This window comes from Haemaphysalis longicornis, unplaced genomic scaffold (genome assembly GCF_048455015.1).
Source record: "Haemaphysalis longicornis isolate Haplotype H1 unplaced genomic scaffold, Haemaphysalis longicornis Haplotype H1 scaffold_10, whole genome shotgun sequence".
NCBI lineage: Eukaryota > Metazoa > Arthropoda > Arachnida > Ixodida > Ixodidae > Haemaphysalis > Haemaphysalis longicornis.
The window spans coordinates 96,573,185-96,597,233 of NW_027526204.1; the positions used below are offsets into that span (position 1 = coordinate 96,573,185).

Consider the following 24,049-nt stretch of genomic DNA (forward strand, 5'->3'; position numbering starts at 1 on the left):
CCTAAGCTATCGCTGCAAATTGCCAAAGAATTCCCACGCTGAGGTAGCTGCTTCCAGAACATTTTCCAGTGCCAAAACACACCAGAGTACTGGGTTGCAAATGCGAAGCAGCTTTTATGCTGCAGTTTTCTGCCGTACATGCTTTTCGCATCGATAGTGTAGTGGGTAAAGTGTCTGACTTCACTGTAGGCTCACCGTAACGTTGGGCTGGCCCTGCGGCCGCAAGTTTAAATCGCACACGTGAGACTTTTTTTGTGTGTGCTTGAACAATTTTGTGCCATTTGATACAAAAAGTTAAGATTCTCAAGAGAATTCAGCAAAAGAATGTGAACTTCAGCAGGGAAACTAGCTGCAAACCATACAAACACTCCATAGGTCTGAGTTTCTGCTACAATGGTTGCCAGAGAACTGAAGCGGTCGCGACACCAGTCATGTAGACAGAAAATTGTTTATGGCAACAAATAAAGCATGCATTATTTTTAAAATATCGGGTTTGCAGCTGTACAGAACAATCTATACAAAGAGCATTTAACTCGAATGTTCTTAATGTGACATAACTGCTAGTTGCGGTGCCAACTGACGATGCATGCATGGTCACCTGCGATGCACTTCAAAACAAAGAATTTCAAATGCGTCTCCTAAATTCCAGAAGCAATGAATTATGAAAATATTTTGGATTTGTGTTATTAGAAGGTCATTAGAGAAGACATAATTACGCAAGGACTAATGATTTTTTTCTTCATGACCCCTTTAGGCATCCTTTAAATTTTTTGCAAGCAACGTACGCCAAGTTGTGTCCATGTATTTTACACAGGCTCAAGATAAATACATCCTGCTAGTGTACAGTCCTATGAATAAAAGGTGTACTTTTTTATTTAGTAGTTCCTGGCACAGTAGAATCCTTAACGTTTTTACTAGAGTGCCGTTTCTCGTGACGAGTAAGGGTGCTTTTCCGAGTGAAACTTATCTGGCACACCCCACAGACGTGGCTTTTTTCATCAGGTTGAACGTGTCGTCGTTCATGATGCAGCAGGCGGTATCTCTTGGTAAACGTCTTCTGACACACCGAACACTCAAGTGGCTTTCCATCGTTGTGCACTGATGTCTTATGTTTGTCCACGCAGTTCTGGGAAACAAACCTTTTGTGACAAACCTCACAGGCAAAGACCTTCTCATCACAGTGCATCTTTTTATGTAGAGTCAGGTTTCCTTTCCGGAAGAAGCCCTTTTTGCAGACGTCACAGGTGTACGGCTTTACACCTGTGTGAAGGACTTCGTGACAGTCACGGGTGTATTTTCTGGTAAAGCTCATCTGACAGGTAGAGCACGAAAAAAGCCTTTCTCGTCTGTGCCTACTTTCATGCTCGGTTAGTGCTTTTCTGTTGGCAAAGCCCTTCTGACAAAGTTTGCACACAAAGGGTTTTTTGCCACTGTGAGAACTCTCGTGATTACGAAGGTCCGTTCTGCGATTAAACCGTTTCTCACACACCTTGCACACAAAAGGCTTCTCGCCGGTATGTGTTCTGATGTGGGATTTCAAGTTGTTCCTGCGGTAGATGACTTTCTTGCAAAACCTGCACATGTACGACACCTTCATGACAATTTTTTGCGTGGGGAGAGCAGAATCTTCACTGTTGCAGATCTTTGAGGATCCACACTGATGTAACGTCTCTTGAAACTGCGCTTTCTCGTGGCCGTCGGCAACCGTCCTAAAGTGGAAGAAAAGAAAATTGAGAAAATTGACATCCATAAAAAATTTAGAGCTTGTAAGCTAACAACTATGACTGCATAGTTGCTTCCACAACATGGAATACCTAAAAGATACTCAGACCCACAGCTACATTGTGAAACTGTACGGGGAAGTTAGGCATACAAAAGGGCAGGATGTAGGGATATTTTTAAATGTGCCTTGCATATCACGTCTGATTTAAAATAAATATGCTATGTACTCCTTTATGAAGTCTGTCATTAAAATCCATTTGCACTTACTAAGGCCAAGCAGTGCCACAAACTTTTCACATCAAAGAATGCTGTTCAGCACAGCTGTTATATAAATGAACGCATCTTCAATGTGGGATTTCAATGGCACTAGCTAGTCATTAGTGAACCATCCTGCCCAGAAGTTTGTTTGGCAGCTCTCAAAAGGGCCGCTGAATTCTAAAAAAAGTATACAGGTCTTTAGTATTTATCATTTGGACAAGCAGCTTGCTCGTTCACAATAGCTTGGAGGAGAGGATGCATCCTTCTGTTTTATAAATGCGACTACTATCACCCCTTTCTATGACCTGGGAAAGTGCCTTGCGAGTTGCATTTTACTGTACAGAGAAATGAGTGCTTCAAGTGCACCTGCATTTAGGTGCTGCATCATTGCACATATTATGTCGTCTGCACTTTGAGCTGCCATAATATTATGGAGAGAATACTGACAGTTATGAGACGACTTTGACTTGTTACTGCGTAGAGTAGACAATTTCTCTCAGCATGTATTTTGTTTCATGAAAGTGTTCGGGTAGTTCGAGTAACAGGAAATGTGTTTAGTATATTAGCCTTGTCTTCAAGAGTGTACCCTGTTATGACGAGAGACTGGCTACGAGACTGCTCTCATTTAAATGTACGTATTTAGGTCTCGATAGCTTGCGTGTGTCTGTGCATCAATTTATTATTATCAAGAAGCTGCCCCAATCGTTTCTTTTTGCCCAACGGCAAATCCACTTTCAACAGCTTTTGGAAGTTATGAGGATACAGTCAAACCCCGTGAAAATGAACTCAGCGCCAACAAAATGTTCCCAGTTCCCTCTCAGCTAGCTATACAAGTCAATGCAACGAAGTCCTTGTCACACCAAACCATTTCTCACGCTTTTTTTCAACAAAATTTTTGCTCAGTACAGCTGGGCTTCAAACATTATTTTACGATAAAATAAGCATAACGCCAGCCATCTGTAACTTTTTTATATCAATGCCACTTTGTTTCACCGAGAATGTGTGAACCCCACAGCAGATATGGCGTCTGTGAGGGAAGTTGCCTGTAGGGAACGTTCACTTCATTGGAAGGACTGTATCCATGCAAAACTACATGAGGGAATAGTCAGCCACGCGAAGCCCTGCGATATAAAGGTAGCATGGAGGAAGCTAACTTCAAGGCTGTAGAGGACACTCAAAATAAAAATGCTGTTGGAAGAGCATAGAAAGGCACATCATCTACAACAGTTTATAAACATAGTACAGTCTACGCCCGTTACAATGGACCCTCTTAATCCGGAAAAAAACGTCCGCTGTAGTTGAAGTATGCAGTATACAATCTGGGAAGGGGGGGGGGTGTATATGAGCGCAAATGTAGGTACTCTGACCGGTATTGCATATACATCGTATAGACCTTTGTTCTTTCTACACGCCTGCAGCCCTTCTGCAGTGTCCGCGCGAGGGCAAAGAATTGTCTAAAGACCGTTTCCAAAGCTTAGCACTGGCACTTGGAAAAGGCCTAGTGCATGCGGTCAAGTGCAAGGATATAACTAGGAGCAATTATTACCCAGCTACAAAAATCGGTCGTGGGCAAAAGAATTAGCAGGCTCTTTGAAACCCCTTCGTGGTAAGGCAGAATTTCCTGACACCATCTGTCAAACAAATCGGATCGCTGCCTGACGTTCCCCCAAGGCAGCTGCCACATTTTTTTAATGATTTTATGATTTTAGTCTGGTCATTGAAACAGCTGATACGAAATAATCTGATGGACAGCTATGAAATCGAAAGTTAGACCAGTTGGACTGCGCCGGGCCACCAGAAGACTGCACACAATTTATGGGAACTTGAGGCATTTCTCACCTCTTCCACCAAACGGAACGGGAACGATGCATGCGTGGGAAATAATAAAGACCGAATTTCACTGAGCCCGAGTTCTTTATTACATAAAAAAAATGTGTGACGAGAGCAGACTCAACTCCGGGTGGACCACTTTGCGTATTTGATAGCGCTGGTGTTCAATCTTACCGGAGTCATGTTTACAGAAGCGGCCTTGTACTTGACGGTATGCGGACCGTCTGCTTAGACAGGCCTGCACTTCTGGCAACGTTGGCCTGTTTTTCTCCATGTTGAACAGCGTTAACTATGCTTAATTTACCCGACAGTGAAATCAGCTACCCTGCCGCTCTGGCTGCTGGTTGCACACAAAAAACAAGGCCACTAGCTTAGCTTGGCTGCGCCAACTACCCGCCTGCCAAGAATGTTGCCAGATACTATAACAGTTTTCTTGCTGGACTAAAAAAAAGCATATCGGGCGCCGGCCCCGTGGAAGTCTGCATAGTATAGGATAGGAATAACTTTATTAAAATGCCGGCAACCAAAGGTTTGACGCATCGTGACGTTGGCCAAGCGTCGACCCGGGGTTATGTTCGCCCCATTTGTGGCGGGTCCTGAGGCTTGTGCATTTCAAGTGCACCCCGGGCCTGCTGGACGGCTCATTCTTGTCTAAAATTTAGACTGTTGTAGCTGATAGTCTGCTCTAGCAGGGTCCGTTATGAGTGGAGTGCACTCCATTTAAAATGCATGGGGGCCAAACAAACCAACAGAAATGGTGTGTTGTAACCGGAATTCCATTGTTGCGGGATCCGCTGTAATGAGCGTAGACTTAATGAACAAAACTAATTTTTAGCCTGTCCTTCACAGCACCACCACTTGAACCGAACCAGTAGCAAAAGATATATTAGCTCCTTCGATAAAATGACACGTCATCACTTTGTTACAAAGGGAATTGGAATTGGTCCGCTTCGCTGACTAGGGTTGTTGCAGTGTCGCGATGCTGCTCCATTCCTACCCCCCCCTCCCCACGAACTGCTCAGTGTACCTTCCTGAGGGGAAAGGAGCAAACTTCTTTCGGGCCTCCAGAAGGGAGATGTTCTTTGAGATGATTTTTGCGTCAAAGTAAGCCCTGAATGTGTGCAGTAAAATGCCTCCTCTGATCTATGAAAGCTTGTGCTGGAGAACTAGTGTCTGACGGTTTTCAGTGTGGTGATCATGTTTTGTGCTCTTGGTGCTAGCCCTCCATGATGGGTTGGTGCCGTCCCCAAAATGATGGAACATGAAACACCAGCACATGTTAGGGATGTAGGTTTGGGTGGAACAATGGATGAAGTGAGCACTTTTTACGGATGTGGGGGGTGTGCAACGGTGAAAGGTAAAATTAAGTTCATAGTGGCAATTTCTTTGCAGAATAACGCGTCTCCTTGCTTTCATGCTTTGATACCTCAGGCTGTCCAAAACATCGGCTTCCATTTCATTAAGAAAATCTGCCTCATAGACCATGCCCTGTACGCTGTGAAGGCTGCATGCGGTGTGATCTTGATGTAGATTGGCCATGTGGTTTTGGTTTGGGATGTTGATGGCATGCCGCTGGTTGGTAACTTCGACAAGTAGTTTTTAGTTTCTTTGCTTGATAGTACTTACTGATGATGCTTTCTATTATGTGCAACCAGAAACAGGCTGTGAAGCAGCATGGTTTGCTTTGCCAAAATGCTCAATCAGAAAAATTCCTGGTGCTTACGATACACCATAATGCGAAATTTGTGCGAGCATGAACTGCAGTCTTCTTGGTCAAGGTGCACAGATGTGTATCAGGAAGTGATCGCGTGATGAACGAACGCACCGTGCTGCGCTACTCTGCCGTCATCTTGCAGCGCGTCGGCCCCGCCGAGCATGTTGTAAATCGTGTTTGAACCTCCCGCGCAAGTGTCACGTGGTTCAGATGACCACGCAACAAGAAGGACGATGAAGGACCCGAAGGACCGATGAATGTGCTGCACACAGAACTTGAAAGAACAAGACACTTGGTTTCATGGATGCCTGGTTTTGCGTTTCTTTTCTCGGGTGCAACTAGACGCCGAGGGCGGTTTTCACGCACGTGTCCAGAGCAAGCAACTGCCCTCCCTCCGAAACTTTCGGAGGAGCGTCTTGCGCTGCCTCGGCAGATGGCCCTTTCCCTCACAATTTCGCGACACTCTCCTTCTCTATTTCTTTCAGTGTTCTTTCTTCTCATCGTTCACTCGGTTAAAGTGCTGCCACAAAACCAGTCACTAAAAAATTTGGGATAGTTACCAGGCTTATGGAACAGTGTATGCAGTGGAGGAAAACAAATCATGGTGTGGCTTCCTTTTAAGGGCAATCAGGTTTTGCTGTAACCATATGGCAGTGCACATACAGCAGGGTCGGTATCCAGTGAACTCAGGTTCAGCTGATGCTAAGACAGACAGTACGCTAATCGGCCGCAGATTGACCAGCACTCCAGTGGGCCATTATTCATTTTGTCTACCCTTCACTTCCAGACACGTCTCCGAGGTTGGATATAGCTTACGTCTGAGGGCTCGTGGTCCTCAGTGTCGCCTCTCATCATGATGCTCACAATCCGGACTGATTTCTCTTGCACCAGCTATTGAAGCTTACACAAAAAATTGCAAGTTTTAATGTTCAGACTGGAAATCCCAAGAATTTGCTTTGTTTCTCAACTGTTCAGACAAATTAGTATTTGCTTCATGTTCATTATGGAACCAACAATTACTATTTGTCCACGCCTATACTGCTTCACATAGCCCTGAATTACTGCCCTACAAGTTAGCACTGCAATCATAAATCGATAGCTTACACATCTCCACTTGACAGTGTAAGGCTATGGTTCATTACTTGGCAAAACATTCAGCATGTTGAGCCTTTTGTCAGACTCAGCACTTGGCATTGACACTTCCTTGTCCCAGATAATTTCCTTGTCAATTTCCTACTGCATTCTGTTTTTACGTACGAACAAGTGCTACTTTTTCAAGCTGCTTGACATTGTCGAAAATTCGTCACATTTTCATTTAAGGCCATTACTATGCTTTGCCTGTGCTTCAAAGCTGAATTACAAGGTGACACAGAGTTCAGAGGCCCACTGTGGACTAACTCACTCCAGCAGCACTTTTGAAGTGAGCATGTAATATGCAAGCAATTCTTTGCTGCCTGACCTACTCCCCACCATTGACGTTTGCCAATAAACAGCACAGCAGACACTGCCACCTGACTTACCCTGTGCTGATAGAGTGTGCATGACCAGAGCTGGTGTGGTTCCCTTGCTGTTCTGCCAAGGCTTCATCTGTGTTGACCGCACTATCTCGCAACGCAGGGAATATCTCTGCAAAGCCACAAGGTTGAAGACCGTTAATCTTAAGAGCTGGTAAAGAGACCGGAGCAAGTTGTAGCAACCACAATGACAAATCGTCACGGAAGCAGTGAAGCTCTGCCTCTAATTGCTCCAGCAGCTAGAAGCCTTTGACTTCCACAAATGGTGCAGCATAGCCACCAAGCAACACACTCAAGCAACAGGCAGGCCAATGTTTGTGAAGGGTCAGCCCACTGTCTTTTCCAGGGTAGTCAGGCATATAGATAACAGAAGCATACTACAAAGACACGACTGAAGTATTGCAGCGGTGGTTTTGAAACAAGGGGAGAATCGAGTGAGAACACTTAATGCGTATGAAGTCGCTGCCGCACACGACTCGCGGGGGCTACACCCATTTTGTAACCACAAAAACACAAAAATTTGGGCTAGTCGGTGAAACGAGTTTGACACGGTAAAAAGCACAACAAGACAGGGACACAAGAAAGGACACTTACACAGGACGTCCTGTGTAACCACACACAAGCTCAATACGTGAGCCACGTGGCTCGCTTGTCCACGCATTTTTCAATGCTGTGCGACATAAATATGGCTGCATTGCCGAAAACATGGTAGTAAAATTTCGTGGTTAAACGGGTCGACAAAGAAAGCAAGTGAGCTGGCCAAAAATCAGCAGCTGGCAATCTTTGATTTCTTCAACTGCGCGTTGACAATAATTTCAGATGACGGCAAGTTGGCGGACGTTTCCGAGTTACTGCTTGTGAAAACTGAGAGCGGGTGAACAATGCAAGCAAGTTGTTTCTAGTCGAGACGAATCTGATGGCCGGAAAGGCAGCTGCCCCTACGGTTTTGACGGTTAGCCCGTCTACCTGGCAGTGCCTCAGTACTTTACTTTCAGCAGGTGGGTGCAAGTACCCAACTAGGTGGCTTAGTGGCTAATGTGTTGCGCTGCTGAGCACAAGAATGCGGGTTCGATTTTCGGCCGCCGCGGCCGCTTTTCTTTAAGAGGTGAAAAGCAAAACCGCCCGTCTGTTCAAGATGTCAGCACACGTTAAAGATCCCCAGGCGGTCAAAATTAATCCGGAGCCCTCCCCTATGGCGCGCATCATCGCCTGTAAAGCGTCGGCGCGTTAAACATCATAATCAATCAATCAATCAAGGTGGGTGCAAGGAGTTGCTTATTTTGCGAGTTTAGCAAACACGATATGGAACACTGCACAGCCTCTCTTCCTCAGGGGGAAAAGATAAAGAACCCAGAAAAAGTTACACCCTGTTTTCGCTGTGTGAAGTAGTGCCACCAGCACAAAAGAACAACCAGTAATAAGCACTGTGCCAGTCTACACACAGCTTATAAGTAGAGCCTCGATTGGAACAGCCAGACAATGAACGGCTCACAAAGTTAATGACAGCTCAGCGGCTACACGCACCATTAGCACGCAGCTAGAAGTGGGGCAGCAAACATGGCGTGGAGTTACGAAGCTTTTGTACTTCAGCAGTTGAAAAGAAGCAGTACATCGGCAGCACTTAGTTGGAGACAGTCAAAAGGTTTCTCTCCCAAAAAGACAAAACGCTGAATATCGAAGTTTCAAGACAGCAATTTTTCCTTCAGCATCTTCAGTCAAGTTGCTACAAGGATGCAGGAAAGTACAGTTATGCCTCTGCAATCAGCGGGACGGAAAAAGAACTACCATAGATGTGACTGACTTCTCCGCCTGCAGCAACATTTTACAGCTATACTTTTGTGCAAAAATTTTGAAACACAGTCGAGCCCACTTATAACGGCTCCACTTATAATGAACAAACACTTATGACAGACAAACGTGGCACGGCTGTCACAGTATGCACTAAGGCAAATATAACGAACTTGCACGAGGCCGCAGCTGGGGTACAGCGATCAACGCACTGTCCCATAACCCTGAATTTTCGCCGTCGCCATGTGCAGGAAGCAGGTGTCAATATCGGGAGAAATGAGATAAAGGAAACTTATGTTGCTTCCCCCTACACCTCCACGGATCGTCTCCTCAAGCTTGCGGTGCACAACACTGTGGACGAGCTTCACTTTCCCCGATATCTAATCCCTCGATTGAGCAGTGGGAGGAAGTGCTGGCCAGCTCTAGCCTCGAAGAGCAGCTTCGGCTGATCCACCGAGCTGAGGCGGCTGGACGCTCCAACGGGGTCCTGAACTGAGGAAACCGCCCGCTTGACTCGTCTCATTAAATAAAGTTTACTCTCTCTCTCTCTCTCACCCGATGAAGAGACTGGGGGGGAGCCGATAGGCAAGACACGCAGAAAGGTGTTCGCATGGTGCCAGCACCTGCGAAGCGCGCATTGCTCCTCTACCGCCTAGCCATGGGCAAGCAAAACAGTGAAATGGTTTCAGTAGAGTCAACACATCAGCTACACTTAAGGTTTAGTATTTTTCCATTCATGTTCACTGGCAGTTCTCCAGTATGGCCTGATGGAAATAATTAAAAAAGGGGGGAAACAAGCAACACACATGCGTTGTGAGTGGCACCCTGATAGTGTATGTTGCATTGGTGGAGCCCATGCAGCTCATACTTTACAGCCGCTGCGCAGAGGTTCAATCCTGGTTGGTGAGTGGAAGCTACGCAGGCAAGTGTCTGTAGTTTCACAGCCACAGCCCAGGACCTGCGATTTGTGCTGCCCACGCGCCACATTCCATGTACGTAATCCGCAGCTGCGTCAATGCGTCCTCTGTGTGGGCAGAGTGTTCTCGCATGCAGAAAAACTTACTACACTTAATACAAACTAATTCAGTGTGACTATCGAGTGCATTATAGGTGGGCTCAACGGTACACTAAGAAAGTTTAAAGGAACACAGAAGTGACTTTGCCAAGCTCTCGTTTTTGCTTGCACTGTGTAGACTGGCTCAAATGAACACCCTTTTCATTGCCTATCCAGGCAATAAGGCGGTGTTTATTTTATAAAGCCTGAAAGAATAAAACTACCATGCACGGTTTGGAGCGACTGCACCAACTAAGCGCAGTGACATCAGGTAGAGGTGCTACATCATTGGACGATGTCCACGATTAGCATTTAAACAAATTTCGGGTTTCGATTCTGTGAAACATGCTTGGCATCCGATGTTTTTGTTGGATGGGCATCCTTGTTCAGTAATTGGCATACCGCGCTTCTGCCAGGTTATCGGCCGTAAAATGCCTCAGATAAAACTACCAGCACGACTTGGAATTGTAATAATCACTAGCTGAGGCGTATGCAGCAAACGAATGCCCTCCGTGTCACCGCAGACGCTCAAATGTCATGCGATTTTCCCCCATCTTTGGAGCTTGCCTCACTCATGGCTGTATAGAAAAAAGCATTTTCGCACCAGGCCAAGGGTCTGCTGATTCTTGCTGTGCCCACTGCCTGCGAGCAGTCGGTGCTTATGGCAACAGCACGCCAACAAGAACTCGCTAGCGCGTCAGTGTCAGTCTGCGCGCGTTTTGCGAACTCAGTCGTGGAGCAATGAACGTTACAGCGCAAAAATGGTGAATTCGGTATAGAAAAAATCGGCCGAAAAAGAAGAAATCAACGTACAAAAAAAAGGATGTACTCTCTATGGTTCGAACTTGCGACTACATTACAAAGTTTCTCTGCCCCGGAGAGATGGATCAAGGAACTTTGTGGACTTCGAGAACTAGACACATAGCCTCCTAGAGACCTAACGGCATGCCTCACTGCACCGAAGCCCAGAACTGGAACTGCACAACTCAGCCATACATAGCTACTTGGGCACAAGACACTGGCAGAACTTGTACCCAGCCCAACAGGAAAGGGCACGTGTATTAGATGCTGTACCAGCCAGTCACCTGATTCCCCTTTACTCTTACTAGAACTTCAAAGTCAACATTGATTTCTCGGACACAGTCAGGACAAGAAGCAAAACTGATGGTGGAATGGGAAGACAAGGAAGTGGCAGTGATTAAGCATTTCACTGTCACTGACGCCCCAGTACGCTTTCGCATTTCCCCTCCGCAGTGTCACTGACGTACCGGTACGTTCTACATTGTGCGTTCAAAAATTCACGCCATAGCACAAAGCTTACTGTATGTGGTCGTGCTGGCCTGGACTGTTCACGGCATCCATTGAATCTTTCTAGCAGCTCGTATTTTCACTCGCTAGCTATCTACGATGGTATATTGAAGAGCACAGAGCGACCATGCCCACCCTTCGTTGCTGGGGGGGCTTGGTAGCTCCGCGCACTGTACTCTGCCAGGATGAGTGACCATGCGGCATGCGCGCGATTACGGGTGCAAGGGTTGTGCCAGCCGCAACGGGCTCTAGGTTTTTTTTTTGTTCTGTTCCCGGGCCTGCTACAGTGCGCTTGGTAAGCCCAGCGCGCAGTTGCCTCTCCAATAGACTGAAACATGACTCAATTGCTGCTTTCGCTCGCTCATTTCTGTGCATTGTGCGGGCTGCTGAAAGTGCTCCCTCCATGCGCGTGGTCACTTTCGGATGGCTGACCGCGCGGGGCTTTTGACTGCGGAATGGAGCGATGGTTCTCCGATCCCGATCCAAATACGAGCCAAGCTCGGATTCCCCTTCTGAGAGTTTCTCATCCGAGGAAGGGGTGCGAGTTCCACAACGTCAGATTCTGATGTTGAAATGGTACGATCGTCGTCCCGGAAACGTGCAGGGCAAACCGAAAACAGACAGATTTAGTTGGGCGTTCGAGGCGTTAAAGGAGCCATGAAGAGAAAACAAAAGTTTGTTTTATTCGAAAGATTAGGTGTTTCATAGTACCCCAAGCGCTTTCCCGGAAGCAAATGATGCTTTATTCACTGAGAAATAAGGCAATTTAAGCCAAAATTTTAAATCTCCCGCTAAAATTGAACATTCCGTGACGTGTACAATGGCGTCATAGAGCCGGTCCATGAAACAGATACTTAGTATGTCGACTCCATATAGCACCCACACGCGGGAGTCGATCGAGACGGCGGCCATTTTAAAAATACTAGTAAAACCTAGTGCACCCGCAGCCCTAGTCATGGAATCGCCTGATCCGGAGAACAAAACTCTCGCTGAGGAGCTCGGGCTTGCATTTAACAACCTCACACCACAAAAACGCTCAATGCTTCTAAGTGCACGAGCGGCAAGAGTTGTGGGATACGCGGTGGACGGGAAAGCGACCATTCCGCGATAGCCGCAACAGACGAACGCCCAGCCGTCGGCACCGCTGCCTCGTCAGCCCCGTCGCGACGGACGAATATAGACTGGTACGTATGTGCCGTATTTTGATTACGGTTAATAATAGTTCAACTTCAGTAGCAGTATCACTTATGCCAGTTGGCCGGTGTCGTGTATGGAAAGCCGTTCGCGCGAGCTCTCTGCTTCGACCAGAAAGATACGAACGTCAATGCGCGGTGTTTACGGCATTTTTTTCCCCAAGGTCAGAGCGATTTGACGAAGTCGGCGACGAGCGCCAGCATGTCCCAGGAGTGAGCTAACGTAAGGGTCCCTGCCGTAACTGAACAAACTGAAGTTTTCAGTGGTTGTAAACTGGAAACGAGCTCGTAACGACAGCAGCAAGCCAACACCATTCGAAACTTGCGCGACGACTGGCACTATCTCGTCGCTTCTTGCTGTTCCTTACTCCCCTCGTTTCTATTTTTACCTTTGCTGGTTGGCGATATGACGGCCAACCTCCTGTGAAGGGATTACGATACGAAGCAAGGTCGCGGCTGTGCGTGCTGGAACGGTTCGTTGGCCCCGAAGAGCCTCGAACCCGAAAATTCGTCTGCGCGACGGCGAGATGTCGAGCTCGGCCGCGGCGCTAGTTTCGTACGCATTGGCGCACACGCTTGCGAGTTCGTTCGGACCTTCAACCGTTTACTCCACCGTTCTTTGTCATAAAAAGAATGTGCAGTATGTTTCACGGGCATTTAGCTCGCTATGCAAGCTGTAAGCCCTGCCTAACATGCGTTTGCTTTTGCCGGCCTCCGCCAATCGCAGAGCTTAGCCCATGTGACGGCATAGGTTCTGTTGCGGAAAATGAGCTGGTGGGTCGCATGGTCATTTCCTTTTTTCCTAATTATGTAGCTTATTTGAGCGAAGTTTGCGTTATAAGTGGTGTCGCTATGGTTCTAACGAGGCAATCTTTCGAATGAACCAAACTTGTGTTTTCTCTTCATGGCTCGGGATTCACACGACGGAGAAACCCTCTCACGGAGGCGGACGGATATGTGACGTCAACAGCACGTGACTGGATTATCCGGCCTGGCGGCGCATCCACACGTGCGGAGCTACGCGGATTGACTAGCAGACGACAGCGCCCAGGAACAGGTTCGATTCCCCGCCGAGGGCCACCGCCGTCGAGCGAAAACATGCGGAGGCATTTTCTTTCGCGGAGCCACCGCGGGCTATCCCCACCGAGGGGCGGAGCCTAAAACCGGTCACGTGAGCGGGTCCCACGGGTCAAAAAGAGGTTTTCTCCGTCGTGTGAATCCCGCTTTAGCGTATGGCGGGGCGTAAAGCTGAGCGTACGCTGGTCGAGACGCGCCCTTTCACACTTTTAGTTGAGCGTTCCACAACAACTTTTTGAGCGGTTATACGAAACAGCGGTACACGTGCTTCAGCATGTTTAACAGCGCCATCTAGCACAAGTAAAAGAAAACCGCTTCTGTTTTAATCCGCAAAAAAGGGCAAGTCAAGTCGAGCCCAATCCGGCGGCTTCGCGCGTTTTTGTGCGTGTGTGTAGCAGACATCCCGCAATCCTAAAACAATGCCTCCTCCGGTGGGAATACTGTCAAACCGTCGACTGCTGCCACTGTTGACGTGGCAGGAGGTCGACGAGCTACTTCTTACGTAAGCCTGCCGAACGCCGACTCCTGAAGGGGAACATCACGCTGGACGACCTCGAGTACGAGATGAGACGCAACCGAGAGGTAGAACTTTTTCGCTATCGGTCCCGCCATGGCCTTCTCGATATCGAAAATATCGAAAGCACGCTCTTCAAGCAGCAGTTTAGATTTGCGAAAAGAGGACTTGGACCACCTGTACAGCTCCCTAATGCTGCCGGAGAAAATCGTGACTGCACAAAATGTCACAATACCCGGCCGAGAAGCGCTGTGCCTCACGCTCAGGCGGCTTGCGTACCCCAACCGCTGGTGCGACCTGGAGCAACTGTTTGGCCGCCACACCTCCGTCATGTCTAGCTGCTCCTCCATGGTAATCAACCACATCATCACGACGTTTGGGCACCTGCTCAAAGACCTGAACTACTATCACTGGATTTCGCCTGCTTCGCTCCGGACCTTCGCAAGGGTAAGTCGACTCTGCGCCCTTTCCTCGCTGGTGTCGAAGCACAGTTCTTACGTCCAGCGTAAGCATGAAGCACTGAGTACTGCTGGTGCTAACGGTGTTATCAAACTTAGCCACCATGCTCATAAGAGAGGTGCCTGGGCTGACAAAACTCAATTGCTACCAAGCTCCTAGACCTTTCATGTGGTGCGAAAAAATGAAAGCAACGACTGCGTATTTAATTTTGATTCACTTCGCGGTATTTATTTGTTTTGAGGAACTTTGGACCCAAGCAATTTGTCCCCCTTATTTCTCTCGCAGCAGAGGATGCGGAAAGTCAAAACCCGAAGCGCGTGCTGTGCGGCGAAGCCAAAATAGAGCGCATGTCTACTGGCGGAGCCGACTTTTCGTTGTTGTTGCGTCTAAATTTCGGAATATTTAACAATTTAAACCTTTCTGGGTATTAACCAGTGCTGGAAAAACAAGAGTGAACATTACTGGCGCAATATTTTATAGATTTAAAGGCTGCAATTCTCTAGTAATTTTCAATTTTCTAGTAATTTGGCTAGTACTTTTCGCCTGACTTGATAGTGATTTTCGCCTGGCCGTAATTTATGCCGCTTCCCCTCGTTACCTTTTTTTAATGCTGAGTAGCTTCAGGTGGTGCTTTTTGTGCGCGCCCAAAAGCGTCCAGTACATTCTAATCATTCCAATTGTAAATGCCAGGTCAAACATTCGGTATAGGAAGGCAGTACGTGCTCAACAATGCACCCAAATACTAAGTGTTTGGAGTGCTTACTCTGTGGCATGCACTGAACGGCTGCCCATGTGTGTGAGCTAGTCCAGTTGTTTCAGCTATCAGTCCTGTACTTTCACAGCTGCTAGCACTTACAATACATGTGCATGCCATTTCAAAACTCGCCTTAAGGCTGCTGAGTGGGCACATGACAGAAATATTCCAATATTCACGTACCAGTGCCTCCATTGCTTATGACTATCTCATGACTGTAATGAGGTCCATCATGCCATATTTCACTGCTCGTGCATTGTATTTGGCTCAAACTTTACTTCATAATGCTAATGTTACATTGTACCACTCATCTTTCGTCACTAGCTATTGTTGCTTGAATGTGAATTGTTCTCCTCACAACCCAGTCCTAAAATATCTTGTTGGCTGTTCATTTGTCTTTGCAGTGACCACTGTGCGATTGTTACAGAGCATGTTTACCGTGTGTTGGCGGAGATCACACTGTAGCTCGCTGTAGGCACAAACGTCATTGTCATTTCCATTGGTGCAGCAGATAGGACCAAGTGCAGGTTTTTAAGCATTGATTGTCGCTGTTGTATTTGTCAACACAAAGACAGCAGTCAAAGAAGTCGCCATTATTGCCAGGGTGATCTTCGTCAACACAGGAGATTACGACGAAAACCTAAATGTAAACAATAATTGTCATCTTCGCATGCGGTATTGTAACCAGGGCATGTTTCCGTACTCGGCAACATTTGGCAGTCCATATCGATACAAGCCACACTCCCAAAACAGTTGCGCTGAAGGTACACTGCGCATTCTCTCTTTGTCCACCCGCTATTTCAGAGATTTATGCAGTACAAAAACTTATGTGCTGCCCACACAGAGAGTGTTCCCTGTACCAAAACAGTTTCTGTGTTCTGAAGACCCGAGCAGCATGTATAAATATTGTGTCACTTTTTTCTACTTTTCGCAGGCAGTACAAGACAAGGACGCTCCACTGACCAACTGCTGGGTGTTCGTTGATGGGACGACACGTCCAATTTGCCGCCCCAAGAGGAACCAGCAACTGTATTTTTCGGGGCACAAAAGAATGCATATGGTTAAATACCAGTTGTTGATGTGCCCAAATGGTATTGTGTGCCAGCTTGATGGACACTACCCTGGAAGCTACCATGATGCAAGTGGTACTTTTGGTGCTCAGAATGTGGAATGTGTGGTGCGTCTGATTTTTCATTGCAGTTACAAATACTTCTGGAGCCATGTTTAAATGTTGCCCACAATTTGGATGACTGGGGATTGTTCATAGTTAGTGTGCGTTCGCCCTGCTGCTGCTCTTTTGTGCAGGAATCCTTTGCGAGAGTGGAACGTACGCGAAGCTGGAGGTGGCGGCTAGCGGCCAGGGCTTTGTCATTTACGGCGACCCTGCTTATCCTCTGCGCCCTCTTCTAATGAAGCCCTTTGGGGGTTGCAACATCACGCCTGTGCAGGAGCTGTTTAATGCCAAGATGAGCGGTGTGCGTCAGTGTGTTGATAGGGGATTTGGCAAAGTCGTGGCAGAATTTGCCTTCTTGGACTTCAAAAAAAACCAGAAAGTGCTCTGGCAGCAAGTGGCCCACATCTACAAAGTTGCCACTATCCTGTCCAACTGCCACACCTGCATATATGGTAGCCAAGTGTGCTCATATTTTAACTTGAGTCCCCCTAGCCTACGAGATTACCTCAAGCCCCTGTCTGTTCAATGAGGACTGAATCCTTTTTTTTTTTGATGCAGCTATGCTGTGTGTTTAAATAAAAATGACTCTGCGTGCAAGTGCGTGTAAATAAAAAGGACTTTGCTTTTTCTACCTTTTACTGATTCAATCGGGACAGAATGCCCTCCAGGATGCTTAAGACGGCCTGCTGGTGGGCCGTGTAAGTCCGACGCTCTTCGGCCCGGGCTCTTCTCTCTTCTTCCTCGCATTCCAGTTGCCGCCTCCGCTCTTCGTCTCTTGCCTGCTGTTCCAAGAGCATGCACTGCTTGTACCATTCCAGCCGGCTCTCTTCAAGTGCCAACCGGCGTGACTCGATCGCGTTCTCTCGTCGCTGCATCTCAGCCTCATGTTTCATCCATTTCAGCAGGAATTCGTGGTCTACCTCGAGGTATTTCTTCCCTGCGAACAGGGCATTTTCATTGGTAACAATTACATTTGCCCACTACCAGGATTCTTTGTTACAAATCATGGGACCAAGTCATGCTTGTTCTGAGTAGTAGCCATACAAGCATCGCACTTGATTAGAGGAGTGCATGAACACTCGATACGTCGAAAAAAGAATCCCTGCTTTATGAAAAGCCTTTCAGAATTTCAAATGCAGAGCTGGAAGGGTCTTTCAGCTTTCAACAAAACACTTTGTCATAACGAACTGAAGTTCACTCTGGCTCAAACTACATATGGAAAGATTGTGCTTAAATTGCGCCATGCTAGCAACGAGGCAGTTTTTGTGTGATGTACACAAACAACTTCGGCTGCCTTGGCGTGCTTCTTGGGGTAGTGACTTGATGGGCACTTCAAGAACTCTCCGAGCTGATGGACGGTGTTACTGGAGGCTGAGCAGGCTGGTCGTTTGTGGCATTATAACATGACGCCTCCTCTTCGAGCGAGGTAGGCAGCATCACAGCGAAAAGCCCTGTGGGTGTTTCCGCAACATTGCCTGTAAATATCGGCATGCAAAAGCATGTATAATTAAGTAAACTTGCTGTGACATCCTAAAAGTTTCGTAGACCATTAGCAAAAAGTCGACACCTCTACAGAGTTTCAAATTTTGATTCTCAGTTAATATGAATGAAAAAGTCGACTGTCAGGTATGGCCCTTACACAACAGGCCCCCTGCTTTGCTACCTGCTTTGCACAGGCCTTTAATATGCAAAATGAACACTGCATATGCAATTTCTGTTCATAAAAACACAAGCTGTGCTTTTTTTTGTGTCTTAACTTTTCTGCAGTGACACTGCAAAAAAAGAGAAAGCAGCCACCTCTTTGCATAAAAAAATTATGAAGTGAAAGTAGCATGAAGTTTACCAGAAGGGCTAAAGCGTTTTTCCCCTGTGGCTTGGCTGCTTTATGCTTACATCCCAAATAGTTTAACAGCGTCTAGGGAATGCCGCTTTCCAAATTCGTTGGTAGGTGAAGGAATAGTGTAGTATTGTTACAAACAATCAGTGCAAAAAATTTAGAATACATTTCAAAAGAACACAATAAATAAAGATTTCACAAATTGAAGCACCACACAAAACCTGCAGTCACGATAGAGAGAGAAAGCACCTTTCCTGTACATGCAGCCTCAAGGCGCGTGCTGTGCGGCGAAGCCAAAATAGAGCATATGTCTAGTGGTGAAACCGACTTTTCGTCGTTGCTTGTAAATTTCGGAATATTTAACAATTTAAACCCTTCTGAGTATTAACCTGTGCTGTAAAAACAAGAGTGAACATTACTGGTGCAATATTTGATAGATTTAAAGGCTGCAATCCTCTAGTAATTTTCGCCTGGCTTGAAATAATTTTTAAAGACTTCTACCGCCTGTAATATACATCACATGCACAAAATTTTAGCTACTCCTCGTACATTAGGAGGCAGAGTAGCCCAGGCATTGTTGCAGCTTGTACTCACTGGCGGTGTCAATGCTGGAGCTGCTGTTCCCGTCTTTCTCCAGCGGTGAAAGGACAACGATGCTATCGGCAGCGTCGTTTCCAGCCGCTTCGGCTGCCCTTCGGGTCGCTGCCGCGCTTCTGGGGCCCCGAGGTGCAGGGGGGGCGCGGCGGTGAGCTCGAACCTTAAATGTAAATGTGGTGCCATCGGCGAGGCAAATGAGGTCTTGGAGAATGTGGTCCCGCTCGTTGTACTCCTCCTCCATGCCCGACCTACACATAGGAAGAAGACGCCGAATAAATTAACACCTCTACTAATCAGCAAGCAAACGTTTGCCGAGCATTGAGCATGCCACTATAAACAACTTACTTTCGCAGATTCTTGCGGTCGCTGGCAATGTACAGAGCCATCAGATTTTGGCAGGGGTCGCGCACCGCTCGCGCCGCAAACAGCTTCCCGGTGTCGTTGCTGAGCCGCTCAGCGATTTTCGTCCACTGAGCGGGATCCCTAAAAGGATCGCTCGCCTGGACATCCCTGAGCAAGTTCAAGTCATTGCTCGCGGAAAAATGAACTCGAGCAAGCGCATTTTCATTCGCTACACCTACAACCGCGCGTCTTCCCGCAGACACCGTTGACGCAGCAGCCATTTTTAAAGCTGTCTCCCAACAGGTCTTCACGGAGGTCCGCAGCGCCCCGCAAGCACCCCAGAGCATACGCTCCCAGCCGTTGCGTGCGTAGCACCGCATCGCCGGGGTGTTTACGTAGCGTAATGCGCATGCGCAGTCGTAACCCGCCCCGCAGGGGCGCACGCTCGTCCGGAGCGCGCGCACAACTAAATTTGTCTAATATCTGGAAGAAAAGCGATTTCTCACCCACGCTCTTTCCTTTCAACGCGTTACGTTCCAGACACTATCATAATCAAATAAATAACTACGTTCCTTCACTCATATTTCGGAAACCAAGCCGACACTGGGAGTGCGTCATGGCCAGAAACACCCAAAAGTGAAAGGGTTAACAATCACTGACCCTCCATGCATGCTAACATGACAGCATGGACCGTTGGGGCCCAGAGATGACCTGTCGACCACTGCACAGATTCCCCGGAACTGTATAATACACTGGAAAGCACGTATATTGATTGAAAATGGCACAAATATTATGCAACTAATGCAGCTGTCTCCAAATGAGTGTTTGAACATCAGAGACAGGGGCTCAAAGTGGAAGAGTGAAAGGACATGACCACTTCATTCTTCTAACCACCCAGCAACTAGCACTGCCTTACAGTTTGTTTAGTGGATGATCAGGCAGATGACAATGGAATGAAGGCAGATTACAATGCTTTTGAACAACAGGTGCAAGCTACTGCCAGGGCGATCTGCAAAGAAGCTTCAAACATTGGCAGCAGCAGGAATTTACAAAATATGACGAGACCCAGAAGTTGCACAGGCCGCACACAAGCATACATATGCTGCTGGAGTACTCACAGTCATTGAAGGGTAATAAAATCATCAATCCTAACCTCGAAACATTTCCTCTGTTTGGCATCCTGCAGTCGTAAGGAACTCAAGAGTGCACTGAGTAGCTGAAAGAGAAAAAAATAATAATTTGCAGTCATACAGCAACGCCCACAGATAGGTGGCAAAGGACGGTGAAGGTGTACCTATGGTGGTACGGTGAATGGTGGCTTGTGTCCCTTGGCTGGATGATACCGCACTCTTGTGAATCCCATCCGTGAGCACGACCCCGAAGTTCACTTCGGCCATCAACGATGTTGCGACGTCTGGCATACTGGTCATCAGTGTTGTACAGGATGCATGCAGCAAGTTTCTCCTGGGGTATAAAACATAAACAGTTCGGGAAATTTAGGAAATTGCCATCCATCCCATCAGCCACACACAATAAAATGAAGGAAGCTGACACTAACACGTAAGACTGGAAGGTAGCGAAGCTGTGTGCAACCTTCTCGACCATCACGATGGTTTACGCCCACGATTGCAGCCGATTTGCTTCTTCTTTGCTGCTACAATGACAACGACCTTTACTCCATCTTTGTTGCTATAACGGCGAAGAAGCAAATGGAAGAAGCAGAACAAAGGAATAGAACGCGCACACTTAAACTAGTAGGTGCCCGCAGGTGCAACGTGTACCCTATCACGTGTTCTGTGTCGAGCAGGTGGGGTGATTCCTCTCCCCGCAGTCCCACCAAAGTGAGTAAGCCGTTTGACTAAACCGTAAGACGACGACTCTAACTCCGTTGATCTACCAGACACAGGTTCGAATCCTGCTGGTGCCATTTATTTGTGTTATTTATACTTTTATACTGAGTGTTATGAAACACGGGAATCAACGAATTGTTAAACAGCTTTGCTGTTAAAAAAAACTCAGCAGATGCCATCTACACAACGGGACGTACTTTGGAAGCCAGCAGAGCTACCAAAGGGAGGTGACTGCTCTCTTTAGTGTCAATGGTTACAGGGACACTAAAGGCTGAATGAAACCTTGTTTTAACTGAAAGACCACATGTTTAAAAGCTCTTTCGGCTTTTGTTCGACGAGTAACGATGCGATATTTGCTGAGAAATAAGTAAATGAAGCTGGCGTTTCTATCACCCACTTCCTTTTCATTCTTTCTGTGCCGTAACCACTGGGTCACAAAACAGGAGTGAATCGCCTCCGTGTGCTTACTCTGGGGACATAGGCGGCGGCGCAGAGTGGTGTGAGCAAAACAGCTTCCGGCAGCAGCGCACAGGTCTACTGCGACAACGTTTCTCTGGCCAAGGATGCTGTCTTGCACTTTTCATTTCTCACCAACGGAATGAGATACGCGTTTCGATGCATGAACGGCTGGCGTGCCTGCCTATTCAGGCGTCCCAGACCCCATCGATCCAGCTGCGAGCATGGGCTGCATTTGAAGCAACAAGCACTGTTTCGAGTATCAACCGTGGTGTCCTGTGCTCCCGGGCTGGCACCTTTACATCATGTCTTCTGGCAATCACAGCCATCTCATATTTTCTTCTCCCGTGCAGCGTGAACCAAGGGTGAAATAAACCATCTTGAGTCTTCACGGCAGCCGTGCCAGTATTCATCGTTGCCCGCGCAGAGCAACGCATGCTTTACGGATTATCAACAGCGGCTTGAGGTCAACGGATTGGTAAGCTAACCACTCGCAGTAAGTTCATTTCACAGGCGATTATTCATGCTGGGTGCACTTTATCGATAGTAACATTTGAAATGTGTTCTCCTCCTACACCGCGCGCGGAGGACGGTAGATCGGAAGCTCGGGCGGAATGGGCGGCAGCCACCTGTAGTACATCTTGTTTCATTTACCGATTCTAACCAAGGAACTTCAGCTGCTTCCTGCTGGGTATATTGCTTGCAGAAGCTCGGGAGCTCACCGTTGTAGGTTATTTTCTTCGCTAGTTGCGCACCAATACTACAGTGGCTAGAATAGCTGCATATGCTTTTCCAAAACGAACCTGAAAGCATGACAGTTGACGGAATAGTGAGGGAAGCATCCTTCCTTGCAGTGCATAAAAGCGGTAGCCAGTGTTTTTTAGATACGCTGAACACACGGAAAGCTTTGATTTACGTTTATTTCACGTGGACAACCACTTAGGAACAGCATATTTGAGGAAAACATTTATAGATGGTTTTTGGGTGAGCTCTCCCATTCACCACTTTTGTGACGTCACAAACTGTGGTACCCAAAAGCGGACGGGGCGCCATACAGTTTTCGATTGATTGTAGGGTCTTATGCGCCGACGCAACGTAGGAGATGAGAGGCGCCGTAGTGGAGGGCTCCGGATTAATTTTGACCACCTGGGGATCTTCAATGTGCGCTGAAATCTCGTACACGGACGTTTTCGCTTTTTGCCGGCATCAGAAAAGCGGCTGCCGCAGTCAGGAATCAAATTGTTTCCCATAGGCCGCTCTAATTTGCAGAAGCCATCACCCATGAGGTGCGCTGACCTTCCAAAGTGCCAGCCATGAGCGGTGACAGTCCAGATGGTCGCGTCATTTCACGCGGTGCTACGTCACCGCGGACAGTCACGTATCTTCTGAATCACATGCGTACCAAACGAAAATCACGCAACAAGAATGCACTGCAGTGCTTTTGGTCGAACCTTTTCTGCGATTACGTGACTTCCTGGTGTGATAATGCTCAGTGTCAGCGTCAAGTTAAGCGCTCATCTCCGGTGCCACCGCTTACGCCTGGCACTGCTGCACAGAAGCGCACCTAGCGGGTGAGGGCGTCTGCAAATTTAAGAGGCCCAAGATAAATGACGACCGGCCCGAGCCTGTCCGAGATCCACGCACGCGCAAAGGCAAGCCATCTCTAACGCAGCTGCTATCAACAGACCTCCCCAGCATGCTCCGAAGCCGCGCTCTCACTTGCTTTAGACAAGCCTGACGCGCGCTGTACCTAGTGTAACGCAATCACTCGTTGCCAGCGAGACAAGGAGTGCTTACACGCATGGGTCTTGTCCGTCTAAACCCGCGAAACGCATCCTCGGACGACTACCACTTTGGCCGTCTCAAACACCACCGCGTCTATCCCGACTAGGCTTTCAACAGTGGTCCGTCAAAAGCAGGCTGACCGATGACCGACTCGATGAACCCGCGTTGCGGTTTCAAACCGGACAGACCGTGCTACGCGTTGCGACCAGCGCCGAGCTGAAATGTACTGCTTTCACTGAATGCACATATACAGAAAAGCAACTGCTGTAGCCGATGGATCAATCTCAGGGAGAGGTACATCTCGTGAAATTGGTTGGGTCAACCAATTCATGGCTCAAAAGTAATGTACGATAACCCAGCAACGCATAGCACAGCTTGCCATCGAGCCGCCGAGTGCGTAGACAACCGTCTCGGGCAGGCTGCTCGTCAAGGACTTCAAAAGCGGACAGACCTCTTCATTAGAGCAGTTGATTGGCCAACTTCACACAACGTATTCACACCTGCACAGGTCGGTGGTAAACAGACGAAAGCCAGCGGCGTGAGGCACTTCCACCAAAAGCGGCTTCCAGCGAAGACGGATCACAAAGACACCCGCGCACGCCTCTCAACCCACTGTTCAGAAAAACTGCGCACCTGAATACGCAACATCTATACACTGAACTGAGAGCGCATTTGCAAGAATCAGGAATGAAAACGGCCACAACTGTACCGCGAACTGTGCAACCATGCGCAAACTACGCAAACCAACGCCGTCCAACAAACAAAAACAAATCTTTCCGGATTGGATTGGACGGGATTGAAAGCTCGCAGTTTAGGAGGCTAT

At 47.6% G+C, this 24,049-nt stretch overlaps 1 protein-coding gene across 5 annotated transcripts; it reads right to left on the reverse strand.

Annotated features, from left to right (window-relative positions):
• Positions 1 to 701: 701 nt before the first annotated feature.
• Positions 702 to 23,977, reverse strand: LOC144158902 (uncharacterized). Of its 5 annotated transcripts, none has more exons than XM_077690084.1 (5): positions 23,678 to 23,970; positions 20,430 to 20,599; positions 20,289 to 20,351; positions 7,045 to 7,150; positions 702 to 1,709 (listed from the first exon to the last, which is right to left on the reverse strand). In XM_077690084.1, exons 1-5 carry the CDS (start codon positions 23,683 to 23,685, stop codon positions 872 to 874), a joined length of 1,185 nt encoding a protein of 394 aa, XP_077546210.1. In that variant the 5' UTR covers positions 23,686 to 23,970; the 3' UTR covers positions 702 to 871. The 5 variants fall into 5 exon arrangements, with proteins under 5 accessions (XP_077546210.1, XP_077546211.1, XP_077546212.1 ...); XM_077690085.1 differs by having other exon boundaries at positions 709 to 1,709; positions 23,727 to 23,970; XM_077690089.1 differs by lacking the exons at positions 702 to 1,709; positions 7,045 to 7,150 and adding exons at positions 17,313 to 17,834; positions 18,791 to 19,041 and having other exon boundaries at positions 23,727 to 23,970.
• Between the last annotated feature and the right edge of the window lie 72 nt (positions 23,978 to 24,049).

Coding starts and splice junctions, on each gene's coding strand:
- LOC144158902 (XM_077690084.1), bottom strand. Junction 20,352..20,429: donor CATTCACCGTACCACCATAG/GTACACCTTCAC, acceptor TTTCTCTTTCAG/CTACTCAGTGCACTCTTGAG. Junction 7,151..20,288: donor AACAGAGGAAATGTTTCGAG/GTTAGGATTGAT, acceptor GTGGCTTTGCAG/AGATATTCCCTGCGTTGCGA.